This window comes from Drosophila ananassae (assembly GCF_017639315.1).
Source record: "Drosophila ananassae strain 14024-0371.13 chromosome 4 unlocalized genomic scaffold, ASM1763931v2 tig00000241, whole genome shotgun sequence".
NCBI classification, from domain to species: domain Eukaryota; kingdom Metazoa; phylum Arthropoda; class Insecta; order Diptera; family Drosophilidae; genus Drosophila; species Drosophila ananassae.
The window spans coordinates 1,294,327-1,321,895 of record NW_025319047.1 but is presented as its reverse complement, the minus strand read 5'-3'; the positions used below and the strand labels follow the sequence as shown (position 1 = coordinate 1,321,895).

Below are 27,569 nucleotides of genomic sequence, written 5' to 3'. Positions count from 1 at the left end.
TGCAAAAATTTACAGCAAAAAATAGAAAGGTTAGAAGCAAAAATAGAAAGATTGGAAAAAGAGAATGAAAGTTTAAAAGCAGAAAATAAGGCTTTAAAGATAGAAAATGCTGAGTTAAGAGAAAGACTCGGTTTAAGCTCAAAAAATTCATCAATACCAAGTTCCAAAGAGTTGTATAAAATAAAAAAGAATAAGCCGAAAAGCGAAAGGAATATTGGCGGTCAGGTTGGTCATAAAGGAAGTTTTCGCGCCAACATGGATGCAGATAAAGTAGTAAAGATAGAGTTGCCTAATACTTGCGAATGCGGAGGAGAAATTGCAATATGTGAAAAACCATATATTCATCAGAAAGTTGATCTTCCAGAAATCAAGCCTTATGTAGTGGAATATCAGTTAGAACATGGCCGTTGTCGGAGATGCGGAAAGAGAAGAAGTAGCAAGTTACCGGAAGGTGTTACGCCAGATACATTTGGTCCAAGGGTTAAGTCAATAATTGCAGCGTTCAGCGGATTCTACAAAAATTCAAAACGCGAAATAGCGAGTGTCGTAAATGATATCTTCAATTTGAACATAAGCGTCGGTAGCATATCAAATAGTGAACATAGAGTTGCTTCAAAATGCAAAAAAATGTATGAGCAGATCGAACAAGAGATAAGTAGGAGTAAAGTTCTACATATTGATGAAACGAGCCATTATAACAAAGGTAAACTCGCTTGGTGTTGGATGTTTGCAAGCAATACGGCAAGTTTTGTAAAATTTACAGAGTCAAGAGGAATGAAAGTTTTACAAAATAGTAAATTCTGCAATCGCAATAGCTTGGTAATAACTGACAGGTATGCAGCATACAATTATTTTGCCGATAAAAACAGGCAAATCTGTTGGGCACATTTATCAAGAGATTTTGAAAGATTAGCACATAGTTGGAATATTGAAGTTAAAGTTCTGGGTTGTTACTTGAGAAACGTGGCCACTGAATTATTTGCACTAAAAAAAGCTTTACTAAAAAGTGAGATAGATGTTTTGAGGTTTGTCAGACGTGCCAGAAAATTAAGAAAACGTACAAAGTATTACTTGAAGGAGATATCTCGTTTACCTGAAGCAATTGGAGCCTCTCGAGTTGCAAAAAATGTTCTGAGATCTGAAAGAATGATGTGGAAATTTTTAGATGACCCAGAAAATATTCCGCTGACAAATAACCACGCTGAACGGCAAATTCGGCATTATGTCGTTTATCGCAAAAACTCATATTTTACACAATCAAAGCGGGGAAATACATTCCTTGAGCGGATAATTTCATTATACTTAACTTGGAAACAAAGGGGTCTCAATCCTTTCCAAAATCTCCTATCTATTGTTTCTTAAACCACTCTCCTGAACGGATACAAATAATTTTCTATAAATTCCTTATATATAGCTGTTAACTTGTGTATATCGTTTACTAATACGCATTCGTTTATCTGATGTGCGGTTTTGTTGATTATACCAAATTCAATCACTGGACAAACATCTTTGATAAACGCAGCGTCAGATGTGCCACCACTTGTGCTCAGCGCAGCATCAATACTGGTAACTTTATTTATCGCATCAAGCATAATATCAGTATTTCTATCGGGAGTAGAGAGGAAAACGTCCCTGCTGCTATGCACAGAAAGTTTATAATCGTTAGTTACACTGGAGCATATTTCATCAATCAGCTTATATAAGCCACCCGGTGTTTGTTCATTGTTATATCGAATGTTAAAACGTGTAGTTGCTAAACCAGGTATTAGATTGCTAGTATTATTTCCAACATCGATAGTAGTAACTTCGCAATGTGAAGGCTGAAAATATTTATTACCATGATCAAAAGTAGTATTTTTTACCTTACTCAATATCGATATTACCTTATATATTGGATTATCTGCTAGGTCTGGATAGGCAACGTGCCCTTGTTTTCCATGGCAAATTAATTCAAATGTTACAGAACCTCTTCTGCCTATTTTTATGGTATCACCTAATTTCTCACTACTGGTTGGTTCAGCAACCACACAGAAATCCACCTTTTTTTGCTTACTTTTCATCCATTCCAAAACTGCCTTTGTTCCATATTCTTCCGTGCTTTCTTCAGCACTGGTAATCAATGCACTTATCGAACCATTAAATTGAAACTTCTCTGCAATCAAATTTACCATAGCAGCAATAAACGCAGCTACTCCGCTTTTCATATCAGCCGCCCCTCTTCCATATAATATACCATCCCTCACTTCTGGATTAAATGGACCAAATGCCCAATCTTTTAACTGACCCGGTGGTACAACATCAACATGCCCAGCAAAGCACAAATTTGGTACTCCATTTATATATTTCGCATAAAGATTTTTAACTTTATCACCAAACTCTAAAATTTCACAATCAAAGCCACTCTTCTTGAAGATTGTTGCTATATACTCTATTGCCCCGCCGTCCCTTGGTGTTATACTCTCAAAAGAGATCAATTTCTTAGTTAGCTCTACAGGGTCAATTTTCATGTCAATCTTAAAATACTTATATTGCTATATTGTAAACACTCTATGCACTATTTAAAACAAATATTACATCAAGCCGAACAAACTTTTCTAAGGGAAGTAATAACAGATTACCACCTTGCTGATGATATCTATGAAATATGCACACGACACGGAAATGACATCTTTCTAGTTGCAGATGAAAATACAGCAAAACTTTTAAACAAAAACGTATTTAATAAAATTTCTCATTTAATTATTCCAGCCCCACCTGTCATTCCAGTGTCACGCGCTGGAATGACACCGGGTGGAGAAATGACACCAAGCAGAGCTGCCTCTCTTGAAACCGTAAATCTAGTGAGAAACAAAGTAAAAGACAGTGACTTAATAGTTGCATTTGGTAGCGGCACCGTTAACGATATCTGCAAATATGCAAGCTACCTCGAGAAAAAAGATTATATATCGTTCCCAACAGCCGCTTCCATGAATGGATATACATCCGCAAATGCTTCAATATTAGTAAATGGATATAAAAAATCGTTCAAAGCACATCTTCCAAGAGCAGTATATATAGATATAGACATACTTGTCAATGCACCACTGCGTCTCACATTAAGCGGATTTGCAGATTTCATTTGTCGTTCAACAGTTCAGGCTGACTGGCTACTATCTCATTTGTTGCTTGGCACAGAATACAATGAATTACCTTTTACACTTGTTCGCGATTTGGAGCAAATTTTGCTAAGAGAGTATACGGCGCTTACTAAAAGAAGTAGAAAAGTGGTCCTATTACTTATGGAAGTTCTACTAATTTCAGGACTTGGAATGGTAATATCAAAAGGCAGCTATTCTGCAAGCCAAGGAGAGCATATGATAGCTCACGCAATGGAAATGGTAACAAGAGATCATTCCTTACTACATGGCGAAAAAATTGCTGTTACGACGATTACCATGGCTAATTTGCAGGAAAAGATATTATCAATACAAAACCCGATTATCAAACCGACCACTTTAGATGTAGAACATATAACTCAGTGCTTTGATAATATCGAATTTGTAAGAACTTTTGAACAGAAGCAAATTATGCAGCAAAAAATCCAAGAGATTATTTGTAAAGAATGGCATAATATTTCCAGTTTAATTAAGCAAAATTTACTACCTGCAAAACACCTGCAAAAAATATTTGAAGATCTATCAATTCCACACTTACCAGAGCACCTCAGTTGGAATAAAGAACAATATTGTAAAGTGGTCGATCTTGCGTTTACAACAAGAGATAGATTCACCTTTCTTGACTTAGCTAACTGCATAGAAGAAAGTTAAGTTTTGTAGTGAAATTCTGTCATTTAAAGAGATCATAGGCCAAAAGCTAAACCCTTTTCACAATCTCTTATCCATTGTCTCCTCACCTGAGTGGATATACAACTCATTCCAAGTAACTGACACTGGGTTTCACCAGTAGCACTGCTTTGCTAAACATAGTTTAGTTCGAGTGGCTGAGGAGGGACTTGAACCCCCGACCAAGAGATTATGATCCTCCTGCTCTACCAACTGAGCTACTCAGCCTAATTAAAAACCTTATTATACACACGATCTATATGTTTCGTATAATACTTCAAATCAAACAAAGATTCAAGTTTTTCCGAGTTAATAACCTTAAGTAAGGGTTTATCTTGTTTCAATTCGGCCAGAAAATCACTGTTGTTTTGTTTCACTTTCATTGCATTGCTCTGAACAATTTTATACGCCTCTTCCCTCGCCAAACCACTATTTACTAACTCAAGCAATACACGCTGTGAGAAAACTAAACCTTTTGAAGAATTTAAGTTCTTTTCAATGTTTTCCTTATTGATCACCAATTTATCTATCAAATCTGTTAATCGCACTAAAGCAAAATCCATTGTTATACAAGCATCAGGAGCAATGCATCTTTCCACAGACGAGTGTGATATATCACGTTCGTGCCACAATGCAACATTTTCTAACGCAGGAAAAACATAACTGCGTATTAAACGTGAGAGTCCAGTCAGATTTTCACTTAAAATAGGATTACATTTGTGTGGCATAGCAGAGCTTCCCTTCTGCCCCGTGGAAAAATGCTCAGAAATTTCGCCGATTTCAGTTCTTTGCAAATGACGAATTTCAACAGCAACATTTTCTATTGAGCTTGCAATCACTCCCAAAACTGAAAAGAACATAGCATGTCTATCACGAGGAATGACTTGAGACGATATGATTTCAGGTATGAGTCCTATTTCTTTCGCTACATATTCTTCAACAAACGGATCAACATTTGCAAAATTGCCTACTGCACCTGATATTTTACAAATTGAGATCTCTTTTTGCGCGCTAATTAATCTCTGATAATTGCGTTTAAATTCAGCATAAAATCTGGCAAATTTTATTCCAAGAGTTGTTGGTTCTGCATGCATTCCGTGACTGCGTCCAACACAAACAATATCTTTATAGTCCTCAGCTTTTTTTTTCAATGCTGCAAGTAAATTTTTTAGATTCTCGAGCAAAATATCACAGGACTCTTTCAGTTGCACCGCAAGGCATGTATCCAAAACATCAGAACTTGTCATTCCATAATGAAGATAACGAACATCAACTCCCGCTTTTTTAGCAATATATGTCAGAAAAGCTATAACATCATGTTTTACAATGGATTCAATTTCGTTGATACATTCAACATCAAATTCAATAGCACCAGAGAGGTTCTCAGCAATATTATTCGGAATCACTCCTAACTTTGCTTGAGCTTCACACGCTAATTTTTCTATTTTAAGCCATATATTAAATTTATTATTTTCCTCCCAAATGGAAGACATTTCTTTTCTGCTATAGCGGGGAATCATTTTTGATTTATTCCAATAATGGTGTCATTCCAGTGCGTGACACTGGAATCCAGGTATAAAAGTATTTGCAAATTATTCAATGGACAACGGATTCTAGAAGCATAAAATAATGTCCATGATGAAATAAACTGGATCCCAGTGTCACGCACTGGGATGACATGAGGGAAGCGCTGGGATGACACCAGCTTAGCCATGGCAGACATTTCTTTACGACTATAACAAGGGATCATCTTTGATCAGCTATCATCACCATCAGCAGCTTCTTTATTCGCATCTTGCTCTGCCTCTTGTTGCTCAGATTTCTGATTTTGCAATTTTACTTGCCTTAGCTCATTTGCATCTGTTTCGGATTTCACGACGTATATAGTAATTGGTACTACTACTTCACTATGTAATTCTACGTTTACTTGGTATTCACCCAAGTTTTTGATGCTTATTCCACCAAAAGATAAACTACGGTGATCTATCACATGTCCTTCTTGTAGTAAAATTTTCGCAATTTCACGTGTTGTTACAGAACCAAAAATTTTACCATCCTCTGAAGCTTGCTTTATTAATACCACAAACTTATCATGTAGTGACAACGCAAGCTCTTTTGCTACATTTAATCTTTTTATATTCTCTTCTTCCAGTAATAAACGTTGCTCCTCTAGCTTTGTTAAATTTTCCTTGGTAGCTTTCACCGCTTTTCTTTGTGGAAAAAGAAAATTACGTGCATAACCTGGTTTAACTTTGACAACTTCACCAAGCTTACCTAAAGTCCTTATATTTTCCTTTAAAATTATCAACATAAATTACCTAAACTTTTTTAGTACAGTAAGGAATAAGAGCTAAAAAACGTGCCCTTATGATCGCTAAGCGTAACTTCCTTTGTTTTTTTGCACATACGCCTGTTAATCTTCTAGGTAATATCCTACCATAGTCAGAGGTAAACTTGGATAATAAATCTATATTCTTATAATCTATGTCTTCATCTTTAGACGCAGCAAGAGGGCAAACTTTAGAACGCCTAAAGCCAGTCCTATTATTTACAGATACGTAAGAATTATTAAAACTATTTCGTCTTTTCATCATTATGCGCTTTGTTCCTCAATTTGTTTATTCATCATATAAGATTTACCTTCAAAAATTTTATCAACCTGCACAGGAAAGTGGCGAATAACGTTCTCATTAAGTTTCATTCTACGCACAAATTCATCCAGAATGCTTGCAGTAGAACTTATGCACATTATACAATAATGACCGCTCTTCATTTTATTTGTGTGATATGCAAAATCCAAAAGACCCCAATGTTCATACTTGATTAATCCTGATGCTTCAATGTTTTTCAAAAGCATTTCCAATGCTTTGCTCGATTGAGTTGGACCGTTTATTCTAAAATCTTTCAAAATATCTTGAAAAATCTTTATTAGATGTTCTGAAATATTTCTCTTCAAAGCATTTACTGCGTTATGGATAAACGCACTTTTAGTACTGCCTCCTAGAAATTTTGTAAAATCTTGCGTTATTCCTAAATCTTTTAGGTCATCTTTCAACTCTTTATCGATTTTTGACTTCACTTCTTTCAAATTTGAAAGATCTTCTTCTAATTCAACCCATAAAATTTTTGTAAGATCTTCCAAGAAATCAGAGTAAGCAACTAGACTTTCTTTAATGTTCTCAGCACGCACTTCTAACTCTTGTTTTGTAAGCTTGTCATTTCCTTTTTTCAGAATATCCCTGATTTGCTGGAACATAACATCTGTTTTAATGTTTTTCAACAAGACAGCTAGCTCTTGGACCATCTCCTCTACTTCTTGCTGTAATAATCCTTGTTGTGCTATAAAAGTAAATTCATAAAGATTCACTATATCTTCCTTTAATACCGATTAAATATTTCATTATATAAAGCTTTTTTATATAAGCAAGTTATTTGTATTAATTTCTACGCCTTTAATCCAGCTTAAGTTAGATATTTCATAAATAACTTGAGGAGCAATTGAGTATGCACCTGGTAATAAGATGCTCACTTTGTGTTTTTCGAGAAGAAGTTTTAGCATTATTTTGGTTCTGCCTTCATCTTTCAATATTGCGTTTAATTCCATAGCGGCTTTTTGCGAATCCGTGCACTCAGTGGTGAGAACTAATTCTTTTATTGTAGAAGTGACTCTTTTTGTAAACTCAGATATATCCTTGCCTGCTAATCTTGTCGTATTTTCCGAAGCTTCAAGATCAATTATCACAAATGTTCCTGGTGAAAATAAATCTCTTTTTTCTTCTATTATTTCATTATTATAGAATGCTATTTCAGAAACGTTATGGGGATCAGAAAGTGTGAGGATAACAAACCTTCCACGCTCTGAAGTTCTCATACGTGCATTTAATATTACCCCAGCAGTTTTTGCTGTTCTATTTTCTCCGATAAACCCAATATTTAACTTTTCCAGAAGAGTTCTAAATTTTTCAAGCGGATGATTAGTTAAATAAAATCCTAGTGAAAATAACTCATGTTCTAATTTTTCCTCTTCATCAAAATCTTCCACATTCTCAAGTTTCGGTTTGAGGACATCAAGACTACCAAACAAAGCAGCTTGACTTGATTCTCTATCCTGTTTGTTTTTATTTGCAAAGTAAATCAGCGTGTCCATTGACTCATATAGCTGCTTTCTGTTCTTATGCACGCTATCGAATGCTCCGGATTTAATCAGGCTTTCTAGCGCTCTCTTATTTATTATATGACCTGAATTTTGAATGAATTCCCATATGTCCTTACAAGCGCTTGAACGTACGTTCACTATTCCTTCCGCTATAGAAAAACCAACATTCCTCAAGGCAGCAATACCATAACGTATGCGTTCATCCTCTATTGAGAATTCAGCTTGAGACTTGTTTATATCAGGTGAAAGAACGGTAACGCCACTAAACTTTGCTGCATGATAAAATAAATTCAGTTTATCTCTATCATCAATATTCAGATTCATTAGTGCTGTAAAAAATTCTAATGGATAATTAGCTTTAAGGTAAGCCGTTTGATAAGATATAACCGCATATGCTGCAGCATGAGATTTATTGAACCCATAACCAGCAAATTTTGCAACAAGGTCAAAAATATAACTTGCCCTGTCATAATCAACGCCATTCTTCGTTGCCCCTTGGATGAAAAGTTCACGTTGTTTATCCATCTCTTCCTTGATTTTCTTACCCATGGCACGTCTCAGCAGATCTGCTTCCGCTAAGCTATACCCGGAAAGAATACGGGCTATTTCCATCACTTGTTCTTGGTAAATTATTACCCCAAATGTCTCTTTTAATACTTCCTCAAGTAACGGATGAATATAATCTGGCTTTTCAAGTCCGTGTTTTCTTGCAACATAAGTTGGAATGTTATCCATAGGTCCTGGACGATAAAGGGAAATTAAAGCGATAATATCTTCAATGCAGTCCGGTTTTAGTTTAATTAAAGCTTCTCTCATTCCCGAACTTTCAAGCTGAAACACTCCAATTGAATCACCGCTTGAGAGCATCTCATAGGTTTTTTGGTCATCTAAAGGAACTGAAGAAATATCGATCTTTTGTCTATCACGATTAATTAAACGACATACATGATCTATTAGCGTTAGCGTACCAAGCCCAAGAAAATCAAATTTTATTAGCCCAGCTTTCTCCACATATTTCATGCTGTATTGAGTGATTGGCAGAGCCGAATTTGGATCATAGTACACAGGAACAAAATTTTCCAACTTTTGATCACATATTACAATTCCAGCAGCATGGGTTGAAACGTGACGATATATTCCTTCAAGCTTAAGAGATATATCAAGAAGCTTTGCAATTACCTCATCACTATCCCGTTCTTTCTGCAGGTTTTGATCAAACTCTATCGCTTGTGATAAAGTTACAGGATTTACTGGATTAAATGGAACCATTTTAGATATTTTATCCACTTGAGAGTAAGGCATTTGTAATACCCTCCCAACATCACGCAATACTGCCCTTGCCTGCAATTTTCCAAAAGTGATTATTTGAGCAACATAACCGTACTTTTTCTGAACATAATCAATAACCAGGTCTCTTTTTTCCTGGCAAAAATCAATATCAAAGTCAGGCATCGATATACGATCAGGATTCAAAAATCTTTCAAATATTAGGCCAAACTTTATTGGATCAAGGTCTGTAATCTGTAAGCCCCAAGCAACAATTGATCCAGCACCAGAGCCTCTTCCTGGACCAACTGGAATGCCATTTGCTTTGCTCCAACGAATGAAATCAGAAACTATCAAAAAGTAGCCAGCGTAGTTCATCGAAGTTATCACACTCAGTTCGTAATTCAGCCGATCGTAGTATTGTTTAAGGTCTATGTCTGTCTCATTCGCAATACGGAATTCTAATCCTGCAACTGCCTGCTCCCTCAGTTCTTCATTCTCAGTTTTATTTTCTCGACAAGGAAATTTAGGCAAAATAGGCTGCCTGCTTCTTGGCATGTAAGAGCACCGCTTAGCTATCACTAAAGTGTTATGAATTGCTTCGGGAATGTCACTGAACAGCTCCTCCATTTCTGCCACAGATTTGAAGTAATGCTCGGTAGTTAACTTCTTTCTGTTATTCTCCAGGGCATAACTCCCCTCCGATATACACGTTAATATATCATAAGCCTCATAGTCAGACCTATTTGGAAAAAATACATCGTTCGTTGCAACTAGTGGTATATTGCGCTGATAAGCAAAATCTATTAAAGTTTCTTCAAGCTCTAGCTCCTTGCTCAGCCCATGACGCTGCAATTCAACATATAAATGACCATTGAATGCTGAAAGCAGTTTTTCAACCGTTTCTTTATCTTGCCCCAACAATAGTTGAGCCAAACATCCACCGGTTAAAGCGATCAGACCCGTACTTAAATTCAATAGCTCATCAAAATCAACGTAAGGAATATCGCTGTTATTCTTGCGCTTTCTAAAAGACTCACTCACCAAAGTGACTAAATTAGTGTACCCTTGCTCATTTTTTGCAAGCAATAATATAGGTAAATTTTGTTCTGAATGTTTAACTATAATATTGCATCCTATTATTAGCTGTATTTCCCTACTTGCCGCATATTCTGCAAACTCAAGTGAACCAAATAAATTACCTGAATCAGTAATTGCAACCGCTGGCATTTTATTTCGCAAACAAAGGCCGATCAGCTCCTCAATTTTAACCGAGCTTTCAAGCAGCGAATAAACACTATGAACACGTAAGTGTATGAACATAAGAAACTTTAGATCAACAAAAAAGGATAACATTAATTTACTCATGAGAACATAATTTTCATGAGAACAAAAGCCTATAAGATTTCTCAAATCTAAGGTTAAAATACAAAAAACTTCCTTGACAAACTCCGCCAGCCCCCTTATCATAAAATTGAAGCTATTGTATTTGCTTTCGCCAATCTGCAGATTAAAAGGTAAGGATTACTTAATGTATCGGCGTCTTATGTTCAATTTTTTGCAGTATATAGATACTGTATGTCTTTACAAAACTTCATCTACATCTAGATTTTTATCTAAATAAGCTGAACGCGCTTATAAAGCGTTACAAGACATCAAAAAATGCCAATACTCGACAGAGATAGTAAAAGACTAGCTAACTCGGGGATTCTTTGTCTTTTTTTCTGCTTAGTAAATTTCTTAAACATTTGCAGCGTAAGTTAGTTGCAATTAAAAGCGGCTGAATCTCGCTTGTCAAGCGTTTAAAACATAAAAAACGCCAATATTTTAAAGCGGATAATAACCACGGGGCTTCTTTTGCCTTTTTTTTCATTTGGTAAATTTCTTAATGTTTATGGCTAAACGACAACCGTCATCCCGCTGCTTGTTAGCGGGATCTCTTGTTAGCGGCTGAGATACCGCGAATGAATCGCGGTATGACGTAGGGATTGCATTAGCTATAATTCTTTAGTTTTCACTTTTCTTTTAACCTTGCAATGATATTTTCTTTGCCGATAAAAATTAATAGTTTAGCGAGCTCTGGTCCTGTTTCTGTTCCTGTTAAAGCTGAACGCAACTGCGTAAATAGGTTTTTTGCCTTTATATCCACTGTTTGTCGAATAGTTTTGACCCATTCTGACAACGTGTTTTCATTACAATCACCTTGGGGCAATGCATTGAACGCAATTTTTATAAGCTCCTTATCAAGAATCACAGGCTCTATATCAGATTTGCATATTTTCCACCACTTGGCCACCTCAGAAAACCTTTCTATATTGTTCCTTATAAAATACCAAAACTCTGAGGAGTCCACTCCAATTTGATTTAAACGGTCTTGCACCATTTCAAATGGCATTTGTTGCAGAACTTTGCTATTTAGCTTATATATTTCACTCAAGCTGAATTGTACAGATGCTGAGCTAAATTTTTTAATATTAAATGAATCAATCAAAGATTGCATACAGGCGCAAGCTTCAATTGGATTGGATGTTCCAAGCTTCACTAAATAACTAACTAGTGCCATCGGTTCAATTTCATCTTCTTTTATAGATTTAATGTTCAGCACGCCGGTTCGCTTGGATATCTTGCTATCATCAAAATGTAGCAGAGAAAGGTGAGCAAATGTAGGGATTTTCGCTTTTAATGCTTTAATCATTTGGAGCTGAACTGCGGTATTAGTTACATGATCTTCCCCGCGTACAACATGGGTTACATTAAAGTCAACATCATCAATAACAGAAGGTAACATGTATGTGTAAATTCCATCTTCTCTTTTTACCACAGGGTCACTTATGCTACTGGTTGCAATATTTATTTCATCTTTAACTTCATCATTCCATTTAACAACCTCATTTCTATCCAACTTAAATCTAAAATGTGGTCTTCTTCCTTCTTGCTCATAACTAATTTTCTCTTGCTCAGTTAGAAGTAACGCGCTTCTGTCATATACAGGGGGAAGTCCTTGTTTTAACTGCAATTTTCGTTTAATGTCTAACTCTTCTCTTGTTTCATAGCATGCATAAATATGCCCTTCTTTTATTAACTGCAAAAACACCTCATTGTAACGCTCAAAGCGCTCTGATTGCTTGAAACTTGCATCCCAATTGATACCAATCCATTTCAAATCTTGTATGATATCATTTATATATTTGACATCTGAACGCTGAAGGTCAGTATCATCAAAACGGAGTAAAAATTTTCCATTTTGATTGCGTGTGTACATCCAACAAACCAAGGCAGTTCGTACGTTTCCTACGTGGAGGTAGCCAGTTGGGCTTGGAGCGAATCTTGTTAGCATTTAAACAGCAATATTGTTTACTCTAATTTATTTTAATTTTATATAAATATATGGCTAAAGCAAGTGAGATCTGCTAATACAATTGAGCGAGAGAAGAATAAGTATGGCTATAGCATTGTGGCACCTTTGATATTTGATGGATTAAGACCATATGATAAATTCAAGAAAATTCACAGCTTGACGACAAAGGCTAATGTAGCATTATATTGGTATCATGACTAACTTAGAAAAGATGAGAGAAAAACTGCAAGATCAAATAAATTATCATAATGTTTTGTATCATCAAAAAAATAAGCCAGAAATAAGTGATGCTGAATATGATGAACTGAAGAAAAAGTTAGCTGAAATAGAGCCAGAAATTTATGCAACACAAGAAAGTGTTGGTGCTCCACCTGATGAGAGGTTTTCTAAGGTGGAACATCAAGAACCTATGCTTTCCCTTGAGAATGCTTATGATGAACAAGGTGTAGAGAAATTTTTGTCTAAAATAAAGAGGTTTTTAATTGAGGACAAAATAGAGATATTATGTGAACCAAAAATTGATGGGTTGTCGTTTTCTGCAATTTATGAGGATGGAAGATTTGTTAAAGCTGCAACTCGAGGTGATGGTTTTGTAGGGGAAGATGTCACTCACAATGTTGCAACAATAAAAGGCTTTCCTAAGTTTTTGCAAGGTGTGCAAGGAAGACTAGAAGTAAGAGGTGAAATATACATCAGTAACAGCGACTTTTTAAAGTTAAATGAAAACGATGAATTTGCCAATCCTCGAAATGCAGCCGCTGGTTCTCTAAAGCAATTGGATGCAAACATTACAGCAAGCAGACCTCTTAGATATTTTGCTTATTCTTTGATTGGTGGAGCAGAGAAAAGTCAAAGTGAGGTACTAAATAAGCTTGAGGCACTTGGTTTTTGCGTAAATGAGCATCAGTCCTTAACGAGTAGTTTGGATGGAATGCTGAAGTTCTATAACGAAGTCTATAACTGTCGCTATAACTTGGATTATGATATTGATGGAATAGTCTATAAAGTAAATGATTTGGTACTACAAAATCGTCTAGGGAATACTCACAAAGCACCGCGCTCAGCACTTGCATACAAGTTTTCTGCGGTTTATGCAAAAACAAAGTTAAATAAAATATTTATACAGGTGGGCAGAACAGGAGTTTTAACTCCAGTTGCAGATTTAGTGCCAGTTAATATTGGTGGGGTGCTAGTTAGTAGAGCAAGTCTGCATAACCAAGATGAGATAAAACGTAAAGACATAAGAGAGGGAGATATTGTAACAATCAAAAGGGCAGGGGATGTAATTCCCCAGATCGTTGAAGTAAGCAGAGATTCTCGTCTTCCAAATACACCTGAATTTGTGTTTCCTGAAGTATGCCCTGAATGTGGTAGTAAAGTACGTCAGGTTGAGGGAGAGGCTGCAGTAAGATGTCCTGAGGAATTTGCCTGTAAAGCTCAAATAATAGAAAAACTAAAGCATTTTGTATCGAAAGATGCATTTGACATTGTTGGCCTTGGTGATAAGCAGATAGAGTTTTTTTACGACCTTGGTCTGATAAAACAAATTCCCGATATTTTTACTTTAGAAGAAAGATTGGATGAATTTAATCTGGAAGAACAGTCTGGTTGGGGCAAGAAATCAATAGCTCATTTATTAAATGCTATACAAAGCAGAAGGGTAATAACTCTAGATAGGTTTATATTTTCTTTAGGTATTAGATTTATTGGCCAAGTTGCAGCAGAATTGCTTGCAGATTATTATGTTTCTTATGATAATTGGTATAATTCGATGATTGAACTGTCATCAGATAATACTGAGCTAGTAGGTATAGACGGCATAGGAAAAAAAGTAGCTGAATCTTTGGAATCATTTTTTTCTAAGGAACATAACATCAAAATGTTAAATGATCTTACTGCTTGTCTTCAAATTCTTCCTGTGAGCTCCAACTCTAGTAACTCTGTTTTAAATAATAAAATTATAGTGTTTACTGGTAAGCTACTTGCTATGAGTAGAGGAGAGGCAAAAGTAAGAGCCAAAACTCTAGGAGCAAAGGTCAGCTCACATCTTTCTGCTAAAACTGACTACCTAATTGCAGGAGAAAAACCAGGATCCAAATATAAAAAGGCAGTGGAATTAGGTGTAGAAATTTTAGATGAAGACCAGTGGCATAAAGTGATAAGTTTGGGAGTGTTCAAATGAAACTTGGATTGTATATTAAATCAAAGTTGCAAGACTATTTAGAGAGTAGCCAATTCTTTCCATCCAAGAATCATTTTATTGACTTGCCTCAATTTTTCAACAGAAGGCAAGTCTTCTGTGCTGAGCGGTAGGCGGACAGTTTTGTGTTCTATGAGCCCAATATCATGCAAAAGTGCTTTAGTGGGTATTGGGTTGCTGGCAGTAAATAACGCTTCGCAAGCCTGTTGCCAGATATCTGTTGAACTTTTCATGTCATTTTCTGTCATTTGAACAGGTTTCCTTCTGGATTCCAGCGTCACGCGCTGGAATGACAGTGAAGAGAGTTCGTCGTTCAGACATTTCTTAACATATTCATGCGCTATGCGTGGCCAAACATTGGAAGCAACGGAAACCAGGCCAGCCGCACCATAAGCGGCCATATCGGATATCATATTATCATCTCCGCAAAAGACCTCAATATTTGGTGCAACTTTCTTATACTGAGCTAAAGTATCAACAGTGCCACTTGAATCTTTGATAGCCCAAAATTTTTCGTCGCTGGATAAGTTGCGTATAGTTTCAGCGTAGAGACTCACTCCTGCTCTTGATGGAATATTGTAAAACATAGCCGGCACATGTGCTTTCTCAAGCAGCTTTTCAAACCATAAAGTCTGCCCCATAATTCCGGGCTTTGCATAAATGGGAGTTGTCATTAGATAGCCATGAATAGGCATACCCTTGCAAAAATCAAGCCATTCAAGAGTCTGATATAGATTCACTCCTGGTACGCCAATTATAATTTTCGTATTTAATTTTAGCTTACATACGAATTCAACTAATGTACGCTTTTCAGAATCAGTAAGCGATAGGCTCTCACCTGTGCTACCCAGCAACACTACGCCATTTTCAGCTTTAACTTGCATTGTCAGTAAACGCTGCAAACTGCTATAATCTATGCTATCTCCATTGCAATTAAAAGGAGTAACACAAGCAGTCCATAAAAATGTAGATTTCAATTTAAATTGTTAAAATGGTATTTCATCATCGAGTAGTTCATCTTTTATATCGTTGTCAAAACTTTCGTGTTTATCTTTTTGTTCTGTTTCACCTTGTTTGTATTCACTTGGCTTGTAATCAGAATTTGGCGCACTATTTCGTGAATCCAAGAGAGTAAGAGCGCTATTAAAATTATATAGAACCACCTCTGTTGTGTATCTTTCACCACCGTTTTGGTCAGTCCATTTTCTAGTTCTCAAAGAACCTTCAACATAAACTTTACTGCCTTTGCGTGCAAAATCTTTGACGATTTTTACTAATCCTTCACTAAAAATTACGATATTATGCCATTCTGTCTTTTCAGAGCGCGTACCAGAAAATTTATCAGTCCAACTTTCAGATGTGGCTATTGAAAAACTTGCCATTTCTTTTCCATTTTGTGTAGTCCTAATTTCAGGATCTTTTCCTAAATTACCAACTAGTATGACTTTGTTTATGGTACCACCAGACATAATTATGCTCTAAATAAATCCTTTTATTATCTTATGTGAAAATACTATTGTCAAATTTAATTAAAAGTGCGCTTGGAGGGATTCGAACCCACGGCCTTTGCCTCCGGAGGGCAACGCTCTATCCAACTGAGCTACAAGCGCATATATATTTAAGTTATTTAATAGATAAGCCATCCAAGTTAAATTTTTGTTTTGGATAAAGCGTAAACATAATACTCCCATATCCAAAATATACATTTTGAGAATCATTCGCATGCTTTTTTATTGCTTTTTGATCTACGGTCCATACAAAAGTTACATAATTTTCAGTGACTGAGTGCACTTTTAAATCCTTAGTATTTATAAACAGTTTTCCATTTACCCATATTTTCCATGTATCGGGAGAAAGATATAAAATTGAGTCTAAACTCACTACCTTACAGTTGAAATTCTCCTCTTTCGCAGCTTTTGAAGACCATAAATTGAACTTTTCCATTTCATGAACCATTTTATTAACTGGCTCTTCATCAAAAAAAATGCTTTTTACGTTACTATATTGTGACAAAACGTCAAAGTCACTTTCCACTGCTTCTCTTATTATATCGTCCCGATCTGTATAGCTTAGTTTTTGATTGTTGATAAAGAAACACTCTTTTGCACGCAAATTTGCTATATCAATAAAATCGTCGATTTCTTGATTGCCAACTTTAAGAATACTTTCAAAATATCTTTTTTCTATCATCATTCCATACTGAGAATGATGACAAACCATTTCATCATTACCTTGTTTTTCTATATATACGCATAAATTTCCACTATTTAATCCTAATATTTTATGCTCAATAAAATCTTCATTGCCAATATATTGTCGGCAAGAATACTTCTTACAAATTCCTATGCTTTCTATAATATCTTCACAACTGCAATATGCATTAACATTGGAAATGAGTAGCGTAAAAATAAAAAACAGCTTTATATTCATTATCTTATCTACTTAATATAGTATACCAATCAAAGACTATATTAGCTCTCACTATCTCTATCATATTACCATTCAAAATCTGATTCATAGTTGCAGCATCAATATTTCTCTGCTTGTTTAAAATAAGAGATTTGATCATAACATAACCAGGCAGATTTGGAATAGACTGTAAAAATAAAAAAATATGCTTATCGCTGATTGAGCTTAAATTTAGGGCCACTTCACTTTTTATTACTTTTGTGCGTTCACTTTTGTTGTGGAGCTCAACTTCTTCGGGTATAGAAATTGATATTTCAGGTTCTAATATATAGTACTTTTTATATAACTTGCTAAGCTCGAAATTTAAATTTGCAATGTATCTGCTACTATGTAAATTTGAAGAGGAAATTTTTTTCCATAAATCTAGATTTTTATTTAGAATGACTTCCTTTTTTTGAATCTCAGTAATCTGTAAATTAATAAAACGTATTTTATCAATCTCAATTTGGTTTTTATTATAAATCTTTTCGTTATAGATAACAACATATGTTAATAACCCTATTAATCCAACAGATAATAACAAATACGATATAAACTGAATTGTAGCTTTTCTTTTTAATTGAGAGATAGTCATTAATCTACATTGCCTCTCCTATTTCAACATCAATAGATAGATTTTGCTCTTTAGCAGCAGGTAAGCTAGAAATATTAATGTCATAGGTACGAAAATTATCGTTTAAATTTTTTCGTAGTTTCTCGTATTGATGAGAAATATTTTTACCGGATTGAAAATTAAACTTTAAAGTTGTGGTAATATAACTTTTTGCCTCATTATAATTCCATTCAAATGATCGAAGCTCTATACCTGGTATTTTTAACTTTTCTACATACTTAACTTGTGTAAGAGGAGAATATTCTATTTTTGATAAAATATTATTGATATTAATAAAATCATAAATTTCATCTATTTTTTTTACATTATAGCTTTGGCTAAGTTTTATTAGTTGGTTATTTAAGGTGCTCTTCTTTGTGGATAAATTATCAGCGACATTGAAGTTTGAATATAAATTTAGCAAACAAAGGGCATTAATTACAACTAAAACCAAAGCAAAGTATAGAAAAGTTTGAGGAGAGTTTAAATAAAGGTAATTGAATAGATAAAATTCTTTAGTTTCTTTTGTATTAAAAATAGCTGCTAATTTATTCTTAAAGCTATGAAACAAAATTATGGTATCGCAAAAGTTATCTTTTTCACTTATGGCTAGCTCTGCTCCCAATAGCTTGCCTAACTCATATGGAGTTAATATGCTTACGCTATTCTCTGAAAAATTTATGACTGATAAACTAGCTTTAATATCTTCTGACACTATGATGCAAAGGTCGATAGGGTTATTTTTTTCGAACCCAAACTTAGTTAAGGATCGAATAGTATCTTGCACTTCCTGATATATTCCACCAGCGATAATTCCTGGTAAATTATCATTAGTAAATGATGTTAAGCGCGTAAATACCATTTTATTCTCTTTAAGAACCACTTGTCTATAGCCTCCCGTTTTAGTTGCAGCAACTATAATTTTCCAATTATTAGGATCTTTATGTAGAATCTTTTTTGTTATATTACTTATTTCTATAGGAAACATTAATATTCCCTTAAAGTTGGAGCCTATCTCAATAAACACATTCAACCAATATTCTACTAAATGCTTTGCTTTTGATGAAACAAGAAGATAGCACCAGTTTTGATTGAATTTGTTTGGCTTCTCAACCAAAAAAACTGAACTTATGTCATTATTACGAGAAAAATGCTCCATCTTTGTTTTTGCTGATAGATAGGCACTAATCTTGTTTGCCCTTGTAATAAACTGTAGCGAGTAATTTTGATCTGCATGATTAAGCACCAGGTATAAAGGTGCTTTTTTATCTGACGAAAGACATGAAATTAAATCGGAAACTGCTTTATCGTTTTTGCCCTTAACAAAATACCTTGTATCTTGAAAAAAGCATCTAGTGTTTTTAAGCTTAAGCATTAGGTGGAGAAGGGAAGAACTCTGGAAGATTCCTTAGATATAAAATCTGTAGAAAAGAAAAGAGTTCCCTTCTCAAAAGTAGAGGCTGGACGGTATCGTAGAAAGGCCTAAATGGTTCTAATTCTGTATTCACAAGGTAAGCCTTACTTTTCATTTTTAATAGTAGTATATGGAGTTATATATGATCAACAACTTTTTAGGTATAGATGTTTCAAAAGAACGCTTTGATGTTTCTCTCTCATTCATAAGTAAAAAAGGAAAGCGTGAAACTAGGAAAAGGAAATTTAAAAATGATGATACTGGGTTTCAAGGTCTACTGAACTTTCTACAAAAACATAACGTAGAAGAAGTAAAAGCTTGCATGGAATCCACTGGTTGTTATAGCGAAGCTTTGGCTGAGTTCCTCCACAACGCTGGATATTTCGTTAGTGTTGTAAACCCAGCTTGCATAAGATTTTATGCAAAAAGTAAGCTTACACGACAAAAGAATGACCAGACTGATGCAGAGATTATTGCAGATTATTGTCAAAGACAGGAACCTTCTCGTTGGACACCACCTTCTCCTGAAAAGAAAAAATTAAAACATCTTTATCGTTGCTCAAATGCGTTAAAGGATGAGTTAACATTAGCAAATAATCATTTAGAAAAGAAAGAGAGACTGCCTAAAGAAGTTGCAAATGCTTGGGAAGACCTTGCAATGAACATAGAGCAAAAAATAGAAACAATAAAAAACTCCATACGCGAACTATTAAAACAACACAAAGAATTGTTGGAAGATTTTCAACTCCTATTAACTATTCCAGGAATAGGAGAGGAAACAGCAATAGCTATTTTAGCTGAAATTCCTGGTATAAAAGCCTTTATAAATGCTAGGCAATTGGCAGCATATGCTGGAACTATACCACAAAATATAACATCAGGCTCATCCGTACATGCCAAGCCCAGATTAAGCAAAACCGGTTCACGAACATTACGTAAAGCAATGTACTTTCCTGCTATAGCAGCTAAAAAGCATAATCCTATCATTATGGCTTCTTGCGAAAGATTAAAAGAGAAAGGCAAGCATGCTATGGCCATAGTTGGTGCTGCAATGCGTAAGTTACTTCATATAGTTTTTGGTGTTTTAAGTTCAAAAAAGGCCTTTGATCCAGATCATATCAAGAACTATAGGGCTAAAAGGTTAACTGAAGGTTTAGTACTTTAAAATCAAAAAATGCTTCTAATTCATCTTATGTAAAATGGCATCTTACACAAATTTATTGAATGTTGTTGGTTAGTGGATATGTTGATAAGTAAATTTCTGCTGTTTTATATGTAACTAATTTACTTATCAACATATCCACTAACTATAATCTGTATACTGCTACACAGTTGGAAGTATTTTTTGATTTTATTATGCAATTTGGAGAATTTTTATGACTTTTTTGTTGACTAACAAGACGGTATCTTTTATTTAAAGTATTATTTTTAAAATATAGTAACATTATGCCTTCTTCTCCAATAGAAAGCATAAACTTACTTTTGGATTTTGAACTAAACATATTAACAAAGCATATACTTATCTAGAATTAAAAAGGCAATTTATTGAAATTCATTAAACGTTAGAGGGAAATATTGTTATAAATTTTCGCAGCAACATTATTTATATTATAATTTTTTTATAAAATTACTACTAATATTAAGTTATTTAGATAACAAATTAAGAAAATTCATTAAGACGAATTTGTTATTTTTCAAATTGTAGGTAAACTGAAGCCACTTTAGCTATATCTGCCAATTGACTTTAATTAATAATAGTTATTAATCTATTTACTATTCTTGTAATATTATTTCTAATGGTAAAGAAATATATATTTTTCTGGAACAGTTGTTATTTCAGATACAGAATTTATTGTAAGTAAACTAACCATTTGCTGAAGAGCGCTCATCTTCTGTGGTACTTGATGATGGAGCAACTAATTTGCTCAAAATCTCATCTTTTGGTCCCATAGCGTAAATGACACCATCTGACATGAGGATCACCTTATCAACTACGGACAATAACGGTAGCTTGTGAGTGATGATAACAGTAGTAGTATTTTGTTTTCTTGCAATGCCAATTGCATTAATTAAGCATGCCTCTCCATTGCTATCTAAGTTAGCGTTTGGTTCATCAAGTACTAAAAGTTTTGTGTGACCGTAAAAAGCTCTGGCAAGTCCAAGAAGCTGTTTTTGGCCGCCAGAGAGCGTTACCCCTCCAGGACCTCCTATTATTGTATCATATCCATTTGGTAAGCTTAGTATTAGTTCATGTATCCCTGCAATTTTTGCTGCTTTGATTATTTCTTCAGGATTTGGATCTGGCCTCATGCGAGCAATATTAGCTTTGACACTAGTGTTAAATAACTCAATATCCTGAGGTAAGTAGCCAACATAATTACCAAAATTTTCTCGATTCCAAGTATATACATCAGCGCCATCTAGTCTGACTACACCAGATATTGGCTTCCATACACCAACAGTTAATTTTGCGATAGTGGATTTACCAGAAGCACTTGCACCAATAACACCAACTACATCTCCAGGATCTATAATGAATGATATTCCTTTTACTGTCGGCTTATTGCTTCCATAAGGAGTAAAAAATACTCTATCAAATTCCAATTTTCCTTCAGGTTCTGGTAGAGCCATCGTTTGCTCTCTTTTTGGCGATGTTAATATAAGTCTTTGTAGCCTTCCATATGACATTCTAGCCTGATTTAAAAACTTCCAAGTATGAACCGCAGCGTCAAATGGTGCTAATACTCTACCCATTAAAATTGAAGCAGCGATGATGCTACCGGCAGTCTTATGAGCTGTGATTGCAAGTAATGCACCTGTTCCAATTACTGATATTTGCAGAGTTGAGCGCAAAAACTTAGTGATTCCAGTAATTACATTAGAGCGATTTTGTGCTTTAATTTGCATTGCTCGATTCTGATCATTTCGTTTACACCAATCAGAGACTATGAATTCTGACATGCCCATAGCTTCAACCACTTCTGCATTTCTTGTTGCAACATCTATAGCATTGATATTCCGTATAGTTTCTTCGTTGGTTTCTTGTAATATTCGTTTAGTGGCAAGTTCATTCCATATTGCCATAGAGACTAATATAATAATTCCAGTAATAGCTATAAACCCCGTGGAGGTATGTATCATGAAAATCACAACAAGGTAAATTAACGACCATGGAGTATCAAACAGTGAGAATATACCATTTCCTGTAATGAAATTTTTTATCACTCCGAGATCTCGTATTGCTTCACCACTTGAAGTTGAGCTCTGCACTGACGTTAGCCTGATTGACCTTACTATCAGATCTGGTGTTGCAGTTTTATCGATCCAATCACCTATTTTTGCCATGGCTAAATATCGACAAGTTTCAAGCATTGCAGAACATGCAAATGCAGATAAAGTGATAATTGTCAGCATAGTTAGTGTTGATACACTTTCGCTCGATATCACCCGATCAAGCACTTGAGAGGTATAAAGTGGTAGGAATAACATTAATAAATTGATTCCCGCACTAAACCAAAAGATAAACCAAAATGCACTTTTGCATTTTTCTAGGCAAATATATAGAGTACTTTGCTTCAATTCTTTTTTTATTGATGGCGTAATTTCCACAATCTTCCTCTTAATTTGATTACATGCACCATATACAATTTTTATTACAAAAATATTAATAACGGTAGTTAGCTTACTTTAAGTGAGTAAAATATTAATATATGTGAATAGGAAATATAAACAATGGTAAAAAGAAGTATAGTTAATATTTCCTTCATTGCCTATAGCGAAGCTACGTCATACCGCGATTCATTCCATAGCTGTACGAACATTCATTTTTGAAGGTAAACTGCACAGCAAATGGTGTCATGAAAGTAGCTGACACTGGGATGGCTTTGTTGCATCGCTACTTATGAAAGGCTAACTATAATTAGGATTATAAGCAACTTATTGAAAATCTTGTTTTTTTGCAATCAATCTGATCAAATTTAAGAATAGTAATTTGTTATTTATATTAATAAATTTAATTCTATTGAAAATAGCTAAAGCATTGAAATTCTTGAATTTTAGCCAGATTAGTGAGTGGTAGTGAAATTTCTTTTACTCAAATTTAGGTATTCACTGACCGTTCTTGTTATAAATACCAGAATAATAAGCTACTGATATTCTCCACCTTTTTTATCTTTAATCCATCATAGCTAGCGATGCAACAAAGCCCACCGATTCATTCTACTGCAACGCAGAAAATTCGTACAATTGTGCATAATGTGGGGCTTCTGGCTACATTTTTCTATTGAACTCACCTTTTCTCTATGTGACAGATTTCGTATTAAATTTTAAATTTAATGCGCCTAGATATACAAGCATTCCTAGCAAAACCATAGGTATAGAAAGCAACTGCCCCATAGTTAAATCAAGCCACAAATAGCCAATTTGATAGTCTGGTTCGCGAAAAAACTCAACGAAAAAACGTGCTATTCCATACCACATAACTGCAATACCAGTTAACGCACCGTGATACAGTCTTATTCTAGTTAAGAAAAACAGTGAATTTGCAACTGCAAAAAGTAGCAGTCCTTCAAAAAGTGCCTCATAAAGCTGGCTTGGATGATGCAGCAAATTATCACCACTCTCTGGAAATACCATACCCCATGGCATAGTTGTAACTCTGCCAAATAACTCTCCGTTTATAAAATTGCCTATGCGACCTAAAAATAAACCTATGGGAACTCCGCAAGAAACTAGGTCCAGTGCATAAAATATAGGAATGTTATGTCTTCTGCAGGAGATTATTACTGCAAGCAAAACTCCTATAGCACCGCCATGAAATGACATCCCTCCTTCCCAGGTCTTCAATATCTCGATAGGGTTGCTTATATAAAGAACTGGATCATATATCAATACGTAGCCAAGTCTACCTCCAAGGATAATACCTACAATAGTGGCTGTTAATAACGAATCGTAAAAATTCTTAGTAAATATTTTTTGGTCATCTAGCCTATGTAAATACCAATATGCAAACACTATACCCAAAACGTAGGCTAAGGAATACCAATATATAGAAACAGGACCGATGCTGAAAATTACTGGATTTAAAGACATATTTTGCTATAAATTATTTTTAGACAATCTACTTTTTTCACGATCCCATTCTCTCTGTTTTATGGTTGCTCTCTTATCGTAGAGTTTTTTTCCTTTTACAATGGCAATTTTAGTTTTTGCAAATCCTTTATCGTTAAAATAGACCGAAAGCGGCACAACAGTTATCCCAGCAGTCTTGATTTGACCAATTAGTTTATTTATCTCCTTTTTATGCAAGAGTAATTTACGTTCCCTTTTTGGTTTATGATTTTTTCGGTTCGCAGCTTTATATTCTGCAATATGCATATTGTGCAGCCATACTTCGCTATTCTTTTCAACAACGTAGGCGTCGGAAATATTTACTTTTCTTTCTCTTAGCGATTTAACTTCACTGCTTAATAAGACCATACCCGCTTCAAATTCTTCTAAGATGAAATATTCAAACCTTGCTTTCCTATTTTCTGCAATAACTTCCATATCTAAAGATATCTTTAAGCTTCAATATATTACAGAGTTTTTGACTTAATTCATAATAAAACAGTTATCCCAATAAATATAAGGTGCCAGGCTAGTCTGATAGCAACAGGATAACAAAAATCAAGTAAGTGCTTTTTCTGTCTCTCTAGGCACAAGTTCCTTTACTTCTTTCATTTCAGTTTTAGGCTTTGACATTATATATTGACCAGCACCAACTATGAGCGCAGATCCTGCAGCTAGTCCAATTATTGCTGGTACAGATAGGGCAGTAGCAAATGCAAGTGCAACACCAACTATCACTGCAGTTACAAAACACACAATAACACCTTTTACAATTGCATTTTTTGCAGATTGTTCTTTTTCTTTCACAATTGCATTTTTTCCAATTTGTTTTTCTTCCTTTTTCTCTGGAAGCTGCATTACATCTTTATTTTCAGTAAGATCCTTTGGCGTTTTTTTATTCTCATTTTTTAACGTTTGCTTTTTTTCCGCTTCCTCTAAAAGCTGAATTATACCTTGATATTTAGTAAGGTCTCTTGGCGTTTTTCCATCAACATCTTTTAATGAAGGGTCTGCTTCAGTGTGTAGCAGAACTTCCACCACTTTTATTTTGCCATTTTTAGCAGCAAGATGTAAAGGAGTACGTCTATCACCATTTTTTGCATTAACCTCTGCTCCTTTTGCGATTAGAGTTTTTACTACATCTTCGTGGCCATTTTTAGCAGCAAGATGTAAAGGAGTACGTCTATCACCATTTTTTGCATTAACCTTTGCTCCTTTTGCGATTAGAGTTTTTACTATATCTTCGTGGCCATTTTCAGCAGCAACATGCAAAGGAGTCCATCTATCAGCATCCTTTATATTAACATCTGCTTTCTCAACTAGAATTTTTACTACCTCTATGTGGTTATTTTCAGCAGCAAGATGTAAAGCAGTACATCTATCATCATTTTCTGCATTAACCTTTGCTCCTTTTGCGATTAGAATGTCTACTACATCTTTATGGCCCTCTCTGGCTGCAAGATGTAAAGGAGTACATCCATCATCATCTTTTGCATTAACGTTTACTCCTTTATTTAATAGGTTTTTCACCTCCTCCTCATTATTATGTTTAACAGCTGAATGCAAAGCTTTGATGTTCTCTTGTGCCTTTAATAGAGCTTGTTTTACCGCTTTATGGCCTTTTTGAGAAGCAAATGTTAAAGGAGTCCATTTATAATGGTCTTTCGCATTAACATCTGCTCCTTTTTCAATTAGAGTTTCTACTATATCTTTGCGGCCATTTGCAGCAGCAAGATGTAAAGAAGTCCACCCATCACTATTTTTTGCATCAACGTTGATTCCTTCTGCTTTTGATAGAACTTGTACTATCTCTTTGTGGCCATTTGTAATAGCAAGATGTAAAGGAGCCCATCCTTTATCATTTTCTGCATTAACATTTGCTCCTTTTCCAATTAGAGTGTTTACTACATTTTTGTGGTTCTTTTCAACAGCAAAATGTAAAGAAGTCCATCCATCACCATTTTTTGCATCAACAATTGCTCCTTTTCCAGTTAGAATGGTTACTACATCTTCGTGGCCATAGTGAGCAGCAATATGTAAAGGAGTAATTTTATTATCATGTTCTGCATTAATATCTGCTCCGTTTTCAATCAGAGCTTTTGCTACATTTGCACAGTTCCAATAAGAAGCAAGATGTAACAATTTGACTTCCTTAGAATTTTGACCACGAGATATAGTAAATATGTAATTTATGCCAGATCCACTATCATTGTCAGGTTTACTCTTTTCCCACTCTTGACATAAATCTGGATCTTCTTCTTGTAACTTAGCTTTTATTTTTTCAACTATATTGTCCTTGCTCAAATCTGAAAGGTCATTTATTTTTTTTAATATTTCCATAAATTTATTATATTCCATAACTTCCTCACTTAAAAGATATAACTTAGTTGTTATATCTTTTAACATAGAAGTCAAGAACCTAAATATTCGTTATTATCTTTCCTTAAAGAGTCATTTAAGTTATATTACAGACTATGAAAAACCTCAACTTTAGGAAGGAAATCAAGTTTTTTTCTCTGTCATTTATAATTTTATTTGTTCTATGGACTGTATTGTCTGGTTATTTTGAGCCGTTTTTTATTTTTTGTGGAGTGTTTTCCTGTATATTCACATCGTTTATCTTTAGAAGGTTGATAAACGCTGAAAGAGCTCTTAGCCAGATTTTAAATAGTACGAGTAGACTGTCGTTTTATAAGTTAGTAAGTTATATACCATGGTTAATGTACCAAATCATTTTATCAAGTGTTTATGTAACAAAAAAGGTGCTACAACTCAAATCTAAGCTTGAACCGATTATTATCCTAAGAAAATGCAAAGGGCATAATGACGAAAGCATTGCGTTATTTGCCAATTCAGTCACAATCACTCCCGGAACTTTAACTATCAATGTTGAAAGTAAGCAGAAAACATATTTCTCTACCATGTATTTGATAGATAAAGATCTTGAAAGCGGCATTTCTGAAATAGAAAATAAAATCTTAAAAATACTACGTTCAGTTAAGTAATTGCTTTAAATAAGTTAACAGCATCCTTATATTCCCTTACAAGACTTTCAAGCATTTCTTTTGGAAGGCTATTGTTAACAATAGAACATAAATAATTATACAAATCTTCTAACCTTAATATGTTATTTCTCTTCTTGCTGTTGAATTTATACGGAAAAATACCTTCCATAACTTCAATA

The 27,569-nt window shown here is 34.7% G+C and overlaps 1 protein-coding gene and 2 non-coding genes across 3 annotated transcripts; all 3 read right to left on the bottom strand.

Annotated features, from left to right (window-relative positions):
- Nucleotides 1-3,976: 3,976 nt before the first annotated feature.
- On the bottom strand, nucleotides 3,977-4,049 carry Trnam-cau. The gene has a single exon. It is a non-coding gene; the product is annotated as a tRNA-Met (tRNA).
- An 11,762-nt stretch (nucleotides 4,050-15,811) lies between these two features.
- LOC123258033 (single-stranded DNA-binding protein-like) lies at nucleotides 15,812-26,473 on the bottom strand (the record flags this gene model as incomplete). The annotated part of the gene is made up of 2 exons (XM_044717944.1): nucleotides 15,812-16,252; nucleotides 26,423-26,473. Coding segments are annotated over 2 exons (492 nt in total), but the record flags the coding sequence as incomplete, so codon positions are not given.
- On the bottom strand, nucleotides 16,338-16,411 carry Trnar-ccg. Its single transcript has one exon. It is a non-coding gene; the product is annotated as a tRNA-Arg (tRNA).
- Nucleotides 26,474-27,569: the final 1,096 nt, after the last annotated feature.